This window comes from Mixophyes fleayi, chromosome 7, assembly GCF_038048845.1.
Source record: "Mixophyes fleayi isolate aMixFle1 chromosome 7, aMixFle1.hap1, whole genome shotgun sequence".
Classification (NCBI taxonomy): Eukaryota; Metazoa; Chordata; class Amphibia; order Anura; family Limnodynastidae; genus Mixophyes; species Mixophyes fleayi.
The window spans coordinates 151,900,197-151,909,582 of record NC_134408.1 but is presented as its reverse complement, the minus strand read 5'-3'; the positions used below and the strand labels follow the sequence as shown (position 1 = coordinate 151,909,582).

Sequence of the window (9,386 nt, the reverse complement as noted above, 5' to 3'; positions counted from 1 at the left end):
TGATCTTATGTAGGGGCGGGGCTGAGGAGCGGATGTTTTGAGCGCGTGGTTTCCGGCCAGCTGCTCGGTGACCGGGATTAGTGGAGCCGGCGGCGGAAGGCGAATCCCGGACATGGGGCTGGAGTGGAGCAGACCGGAGGAGCGGCGGCGGTTACTGACTAGGCCGCGGGGTCCGCGGGTGTTCGGGCGGCGCTGGCTGGTTCTGCTGCTGTTCTCTGTGCTCGGCTTCCTGCAGGGGCTGGTGTGGAACACCTGGGGGCCCATCCAGAGCTCGGCCCAGGCCGCCTATGGCTTCAGCAGCCTGGACATAGCTCTGCTCGTCCTGTGGGGGCCCATCGGCTTCCTGCCCTGCTTCCTGTTCATGTGGCTGATGGACACCAAGGGTGAGTGACCCCAAATACTGTCACCCCAATGTTATCCTATGGTCACCCCAATATTATACTACAGTCCCCTCACATCCTGCCCTGCTTCCTGTTCATGTGGCTGATGGACACCAAGGGTGAGTAACACCAAATACTGTCACCCCAATGTTATCCTATGGTCACCCCACATACACACCCCAATATTATACTACAGTCCCCTCACATCCTGCCCTGCTTCCTGTTCATGTGGCTGATGGACACCAAGGGTGAGTGACCCCAAATACTGTCACCCCAATGTTATCCTATGGTCACCCCACATACACACCCCAATATTATACTACAGTCCCCTCACATCCTGCCCTGCTTCCTGTTCATGTGGCTGATGGACACCAAGGGTGAGTGACCCCAATGTTATCCTATGGTCACCCCAATGTTATCCTATGGTCACCCCGCATACACACCCCAATATTATACTACAGTCCCCTCACATCCTGCCCTGCTTCCTGTTCATGTGGCTGATGGACACCAAGGGTGAGTGACCCCAAATACTGTCACCCCAATGTTATCCTATGGTCACCCCACATACACACCCCAATATTATACTACAGTCCCCTCACATCCTGCCCTGCTTCCTGTTCATGTGGCTGATGGACACCAAGGGTGAGTGACCCCAAATACTGTCACCCCAATGTTATCCTATGGTCACCCCAATATTATACTACAGTCCCCTCACATCCTGCCCTGCTTCCTGTTCATGTGGCTGATGGACACCAAGGGTGAGTAACACCAAATACTGTCACCCCAATGTTATCCTATGGTCACCCCACATACACACCCCAATATTATACTACAGTCCCCTCACATCCTGCCCTGCTTCCTGTTCATGTGGCTGATGGACACCAAGGGTGAGTGACCCCAAATACTGTCACCCCAATGTTATCCTATGGTCACCCCACATACACACCCCAATATTATACTACAGTCCCCTCACATCCTGCCCTGCTTCCTGTTCATGTGGCTGATGGACACCAAGGGTGAGTGACCCCAGATACTGTCACCCCAATGTTATCCTATGGTCACCCCAATATTATACTACAGTCCCCTCACATCCTGCCCTGCTTCCTGTTCATGTGGCTGATGGACACCAAGGGTGAGTGACCCCAGATACTGTCACCCCAATGTTATCCTATGGTCACCCCAATATTATACTACAGTCCCCTCACATCCTGCCCTGCTTCCTGTTCATGTGGCTGATGGACACCAAGGGTGAGTGACCCCAAATACTGTCACCCCAATGTTATCCTATGGTCACCCCACATACAAACCCCAATATTATACTACAGTCCCCTCACATCCTGCCCTGCTTCCTGTTCATGTGGCTGATGGACACCAAGGGTGAGTGACCCCCCCCCCTCCCCTGTCACCCCAATGTTACCCTATGGTCACCCAAATATTATACTACAGTCACCTCACATCCTGCCCTGCTTCCTGTTCATGTGGCTGATGGACACCAAGGGTGAGTGACCCCCCCCCCCCCCCGTCACCCCAATGTTATCCTATGGTCACCCCAATGTTATCCTATGGTCACCCCAATGTTATCCTATGGTCACCCCAATGTTATCCTATGGTCACCCCAATGTTATCCTATGGTCACCCCAATGTTATCCTATGGTCACCCCAATGTTATCCTGCTCTGCTTCCTGTTCATGTGGCTGATGGACACCAAGGGTGAGTGACCCCAATGTTATACTACAGTCACCCCAATGTTATACTACAGTCACCCAACATCCTGCTCTGCTTCCTGTTCATGTGGCTGATGGACACCAAGGCTGAGTGCCCCCTGCATTATATATTATTACTATATTATCCTACAGTCACCCTGATAATAATCTTTATTTATAAGGTGCCTCAAGATTTCTGTAGCGCTGTGTAGAGTACAAAAAGTGGACAATATGTGGTATAACACAAACAAAAAATGAGTAATACCAAAAGCTCCAATCATAGCTATGTGACAGGATGGACTGCCTATGCCACCCTGTCTGTTGCTGGGAATCTGCTGGGCTTACTGTGCTACTGTTACCTTTCTTTATCCCAAATGTACCCTTTAACTGCAGTAGGAGGGGCTTAAGATGCTGCCACCACTGGAATCCTTATCGGCATCCAGGTTCCTACTGGTTATCTGTTGCTACTAGTTTACCCCTTGCTGATGTACCTGGACTGGTACCCCTGACCTCTTCCTATAGATCATGGTTGCTGTGGATGGATCCCCCCTGACTTATCACACTGGCCAGAGCTGCTGGGTAGCAGGCAGAGCGGTGGTACTGGAAAGCTGGGTCCAAACCTCACCTAATCTGTAGGTCACAGGATTTTCAGCATGGAAGATGTTGTCTTTGAAGCAAGTTTTTTTGTTTAGCTCCAGTAGTCCTACCAACGACAGTCCACACTGGTTTAAGGTACCAGTGATCAGGTCAGGTGGGACAAAAATGATACATTCAGTACAAACCAGTGCTGTTTTATACAGTTTTGGACACAGCCTCGCAGGGGGTAAGCCAGCCCCCTGAAGTCTGAGTTATTTTTAGTATCCGGAAGCAATGTGTTTCCCCAAACATGGATTTAAATGAAATTTATATTTAACAAAATATGCAATAATCTATGATATCCTAAATCACATTGATCAGAGATTTCCTTTCACTTTAACCAGGATACAGGTAACTGCTCCCTGCTGTGCTGTCAAATGTTGATCGCTCACATTGAATAGACTTGCTTAACACTTCCTGCTATCAGCAAAAGACTTCCTCCCCACATATACCCAATTGGAGATTTCCTCTTGCAAAGTTACAATACCCCAAACAAGACCTTTCCTATACGAAAATACACACAATATGGAAAATACATTAGGGCCGTATGCTAGCGAAGTTGCATAGTTGGAAGTGACAAGATTAGGCAAGGGATTGGATGTGGGGGGCAAAGGAGAGCGAGGAGTCGTGTGACGCCCATGCAACGCAGTTGGAGGACAGATGAGATAATAGTATTGTAAACAGTGATAGAGAGGTCAAGGTGGGATGATCTAGAAGTCGGGAAGATGGTGAGTTCGGTTTTGTCAATATTGATTTTGGGAAAAAACGTTAGGATGTCCAAGAGGAGATGGCAAAAAGGCAGTCAGATACACGAGATAGAAGAGTAGGGAAAAGATCAGGAAGAGTTGAATGTCATCAGCGTAGAGGTGATACTGGAGATTGAACGAAGTGATGAATTCACCCATGGAGGTGTGTACAGCGAATAGAATAGAGGGCAGAGGACCGGTCCGTGAGGGACTTCTCCAGGGAGGGTGAAGGGAGATGGGAAGGATATGAACCACAAATGGATACAGAGAAGGAACGGTTGGTGATGTATAAGGTGAACCAAGCAAGGACTGAGCCAGAGAGGCCAAAAAAGAGAAGGGTCTGCAACAGGCGGGGGTGGTCCACAGAGTTGAAGAAGGCTGCAAGGAGAAGTGACCCCTGGACTTAGTCGATAGTATCACCTTACACTCAATCATATCCTGTCACACAGACATAATGTAGGGCCCTGCTTCCTGTGGCTAATGGACCCCAAGGGTGAGTGCTCCATGCATTATATATTACTATATAGTCCTACAGTCACACATGTAACCCCAATATTATACTGTCCCCTTAATAGTCTCACCTTGTGCACCAATAATATCCTAACTTCACCCAGATAGTTGCCTTATGTGCCAATATTATCCCACAGTCACCCCACATAATAGGATGGAATGGTGAGTTATGAGAGAGCTCTTTAAAGATTGGAGGTTGGGCGTGTGTCAGGTAAAATAAGGCAGGGTGTTCCATAGATGGGGAGCAGCACAGCAGTGAGAGGTGGTTATAAGAGGGGAGGAAAGTTGTAGGTCAGAGGCGACACTAGCAGGGGGTTGTCGGCACAGCATTAGAGATGTATAGAGCAGAAGTGTCTTCGGAGATGAAGGTTGGCAGCATAAATTGAATTCTGAAGGGAAGTTTAATCCAGTGAAGCGATTTGCAGGTTGACAGGATGAGCGAGAGGAAGATCAGCCTGGCCACTGCCTTCTGGACAGATCGTAGCTGGGAAAGGTGGGCTAGGAGAATATGGCAGGAGATAATGAGAATGGACCAAGATTTTGGTGATGTAATGGATGAGGACATATTCTGGTGGTGATAAAAGGGGTTGGTGACAAGACTGACAGGGACTGGATGTGTGAAGATGAAGGTGGAGTTGATATTGACCCCAAGGCAATGAGCATGGAGAACAGGGTGGAAAGTGATGTCATCAGTAAGGGAGATGAAGAGAAGGGTAGTGATATCACTAGGGGGGCAGGCTATGAGCTTGGTTTTTAACATACGTTTGTGGTAACGTTGGGACGTTCAGGTGAAGAGGGAAGAAGAGAGATCAGGAGAGGAAAGGTTGATTTAGGTGTTTTGAGGATAGAAGTGGTGTAGTTGAGGTCGAAGAAGCCTATGAGTAGGATTGAGAAGTGCAGATCCTTGAAGGACCCTGACAGAGTAAAAGGTGAGGAGCATTATTATTATTAATTTTTATTTATAAGGCGTCCGCAGCGCCGTACAGAGACAAACTGATTACAATACAATGGGAGACAGCACAGTACAGTAAACAGTAAGCACAGCAACTCAGTAAGCTCAATGTACAGCTGGGGAAGGTGGAGGGAGGATCCGCAAACGACGGGGCCCAAGAAGGAGGACGCGGAAGACAGGGAGACCCCCAGGGGGCAGGAGGGAGCGATAGTGGACGTGGGGTGGAGGACCCTCGAGGAGGAGGGCTAAGTAGTTGGAGAGCAGAGTTAGAAGTGGTGGAAACAGGAGGAGAGATGGCCCTGCTCAGAGGAGCGTACAATCTAAGGGGAGGGGTGGGCAGACAGAGAGACGCAGGGGAGAGAGGGAGAGTAGGGGGACGGAGGCAGAAGATAAGGTAGGAAGTTAAGTGGGAGACAGAAAGGCTTTAAGTAAAAATGTGGGTTTTTAGGGCTAGTTTGAATCTGAACAGATTAGGGGAAGTTCTGATGGAGGGAGGGAGCTTGTTCCAGTGGAGGGGGGCAGCGCGGGCGAAGTCTTGGATACGCGCGTGGGAGGAGGTTATAAAGGGGAAGAGAGGTGACGGTCAGAGGCAGAACGGAGAGGGCGGGATGGAGCATGAATGGGGAGGAGGGTGGAGATGTAGGGCGCAGTCGAGTTGGCGAGGGCCTTGTAGGTGAGTGTGAGGAGTTTAAAGAGGATTCTGAAGGGGAATGGGAGCCAGTGAAGGGCTAGGGAGAGGGGGGAGACAGACGAGGAGCGGTGAGAAAGGAAAATAAGCCTAGCGGCAGCATTAAGAACAGATCGAAGGGGATCGAGATGAGAGTGGGGAGGCCAGTGAGGAGGAGGTTGCAGTAGTCCAGGCGGGAGATGATCAGAGAGTGGATAAGGCATTTGGTGGCATCTTGGGAGAGGAAGGGCCGGATGCGAGCGATGTTACGCAGCTGGAAGCGGCAGGATTTAGCAAGAGAGAGGATGTGGGGGCCAAAGGAGAGAGAGGAGTCGAGGATGACACCAAGGCAGCGAAGTTGGGGGACAGGGGAGATAGAGGTGTTGTCGACAGTGATGGAGAGGTCAGAAGGGGATGAGGTATGAGAGGGAGGAAAACTGAGCTCAGTTTTGGCAAGGTTAAGTTTGAGGAATCGAGAGGACATCCAGGAGGAGATGGCTGAGAGGCGGGCGGACACTCTAGAGAGGAGGGAGAGAGAGAGATCAGGAGAGGTATAGTTGAGTGTCGTCAGCATAAAGGAGGTAGCTGAAGCCGAAGGAGCTGATGAGTTCACCCAGGGAGGCGGTGTATAGAGAGAAGAGTAAGGGTCCCAGAACAGAGCCCTGAGGTACCCCGACTAGAAAGGGTGGGGGGGGGGGGGGAGAGAGATCCAGAGGTGGTGACAGAGAAGGATCGGTGAGTAAGGTAAGAGGTGAACCAGGACAGGACTGGGCCGGAGAGGCCGAAAGACTGGAGGGTGTGAAGGAGGAGGGGGTGGTCAACGGTGTCAAAGGCTGCAGAGAGGTCAAGGAGGATGAAAAGGGAGAAGTGGCCCCTGGCTTGAGCATGACTCAGAAGTAGATACTGAAGGCGCATCAGAGGTACGAGGCGAACCAGGACAAGAGTACTGCAAAGGTCAAGAAAGTGAAGGTTGTAGAGCATGATAGGTAGTGTCGGAAGGGGCGAAGAGGTCAATGAGTGTGAGCAGGGAGAAGTGACCCTTTAACTTAGCTACGAAGTAGGTCATTGGTCACTTTGAGAGTAGTTTCAGTGGAGTGAAGAAGCCAGATCGCAGAGTGGCTAGTAACAGTGGAAAGAGAGAATGTGGGCCAGTAGGTTAGTCGGGCAATTTGAGATGTTTGCAGGCAAAGGAGAGTAATAGAGTGGTAGTTGGGAAGAAAGGTAGGGTCAAGAGATGGTATCTTGAGGAAGAATAAGAGCGCTTTTTGAGGCGGAGGGGAAGATGATGTGGGTGGGAGTTAGTTTGACCTGACTGGAGGAGATATAGGATCAATTATGTCGTTTGTGGCTTTAAAGTGGGTGGCACAATAATGAGGGAGGGGGAGGGTGGCTAAGTTGGTTAACAGTATCAAATGGGTGGCATGGGTTGTTGGACAGGGGAGGTGAGGGATCTGAAGTATCTATTAGCGAGAGAGGGCACTGATCAGTGGGATTTTCTCCTCTGTAGCACTATAGTAGGCAGGGAGTCTGTTTGGAGAGCTTGTTATGGGGTTTGCAACATTGGAGATGGTGCGAGGTAACTAGGGCTGCAACGCCGAGAGCTTTAGAGAGGGTGGTGTAATATAGAGAGAAGCATTGGGTCAAGACGGACGAAATAGGAAACATAAGTTCAGAAGAGAATAGCTTTAAAGCTATTAAAGGTCTGCTGTGTGCTCATGGCTTTTGATGTTCCCTATAGCAACCAATCAGATTCTAGCTATCATTTTGTAGAATGTAGTAAATAACTAGAATCTGGTTGCTAAAGGAAACATCTCCACATTTCAAACCTGCCAGAAACTTGCAGCTTGATGCATTTAGATGTGGTGGGCAGAATAACCTGAGCCAGATGCACAGTGAGGAATGAAACGGCTGTTGTGGGGATGGAGCCCTGATGTGGATCAGTTAGCTTGATGGAGGGAGCTGGATGCCATCTGGGCTACCACATTATTCAAAACATCAGTTTCTACAGCCGGTCTGAGCAGAGGGCCCCTGTAACTGCTGTGCTAACGGGGTGACCAGATACTGCAGCTGCTGATGTCATAAGACCCTCATTGGAGAATACAATGACCTTTTCTTCAGTGCTGTCTGCAGAGTGCCTACGTGGTCTGGATTGGTGACATGTCATAGTAAAGGTTGTGGCTCTAGCATTGGAATGTCTGTCACTGCAGTTTCTGTTTTGTAGAAATGTTGACTGAAAATAGACATAATATCTGTATTATGACTTTGGACCTCATTAAGGTTAGGAATGAATCCAGCTACAAGATGTAGTTTTTCTCCTTGGCAAAACCATGTTGTATTGAAGGGAGGGGGGGGGGGGAGGAGAGTGTAAATGTAAAATGTGTATTTAGAATTGAGGGGGTGTGCGGTAGCTCAACTCTAAACTGCAGTGTACAAATAAATTTTCCTGTCATTTGTGTGCTATGGGAAAAACCATCAGAAATTTCCCTGCGTGCTCCCCTGCAGTGCCGCATGGTTTGTTCCTTTAGTTGAATATTCTCCAAATTCTAAATAGCACAGAAATGTATCTGAATGTGCAACACGGCGGCTTAGTGTTTAGCAGTTCTAGTAGGGCAGCGACTGATGCGAGTTCTCTGTACAGCGCAGCGCTACTAGTGGCGCTATATAAATAGCTGATTAGTGTAAGTTATATGGAGCCAGGATGAGCTGTGTATAGTCACCAATAACATTGTAATGTATGTACAAATCCACAGTAATATTGCAGAGTGGCTGATAGTAGGAAGAGTCTGTACAGAAAGGAGAGGAGCCGTGTGACCTAACACAAAGCAGGATATGGGGAGAAACCTGTCTATATAGAACTAAGTTCAGACATTTCATTTGTTTTGATGTTTAGATTTTGCTCAACCTTCACATCTACAGAGGTGATGAGGGACGGACACATGAGGAATAAACACCCCTATAAATCACCAGCAATGTGTAACAGTTTGGCCTCTGATCCTGAATGGGTCTTGCGTTAGCTCAGCTGTCTGGCGTCTGTTTGAAATGTGGATGTTTCTGCTCAATGGTGAATCTTGTGGTTGATTTTGAAGAAACTGTGTAATCAGCCCTCTAGTTTCATTGAGCATTTTGCATACTTGTGTCCTAGCTGTAAAACCATCTGCGTGTCTAGAACTGCTCGTGTTGTCACGTGTATATTGGGCCATGTAATTGCTTACTTGAAAATATAAATATATTTTTAGTATCCCAGCAGCATGTCATGTTCTGAATGTTTGTGTTGCTCACTGGTTGCCGGTTAGATAATTAGAGAGCTGTCTATCCTCATACGCCGAACACTTGTACTCTTGACAACATGCTACTGGGACTGACATCCTGGCATCTGCTGGCTGTGAAAGCTGTCACCCGCTCAAGTGCTAATGTGACTTGTCATGTGGAACGTCGGCTTGTTGATAATGCAGCAACCTGCACGTCTCAGACAAGAAAAACAATATCGGACTTTGTCCAACTGGAAATAAATCCAATGTAACACGCACACATTTATAATGATATCAGTCTGACTGATCCAATATTCAGCTTATCGATTTCAGTAGGAACTAGTGACATCATGTAGCTAAGAGGCACTTAGTACCTCATACCTTAGTACCTCATAACTGAGTGACCTCACTAGTTAATTACAGGTTGTATTTTAATGACTGTTGGTTTATGCCACAAAGGGTGTGCATCAAGATGAACAGTTATTGAACAGGCTGTGATCTGATGGTAGGATGGTACTTGTAGTAGTGTCTGGTTATACTAATT

At 48.3% G+C, this 9,386-nt stretch overlaps 1 protein-coding gene across 1 annotated transcript in view; it reads left to right on the top strand.

Annotated features, from left to right (window-relative positions):
• The window catches only part of SLC49A4 (solute carrier family 49 member 4), a 29,311-nt gene continuing 19,925 nt past the window's right edge, over positions 1 to 9,386 (top strand). Inside the window, exon 1 of the mRNA XM_075181165.1 lies at positions 1 to 383. Coding sequence (XP_075037266.1) covers positions 113 to 383 — 271 coding nt within the window. The 5' untranslated portion in view covers positions 1 to 112. The remainder of the gene's footprint in view (positions 384 to 9,386) is intronic.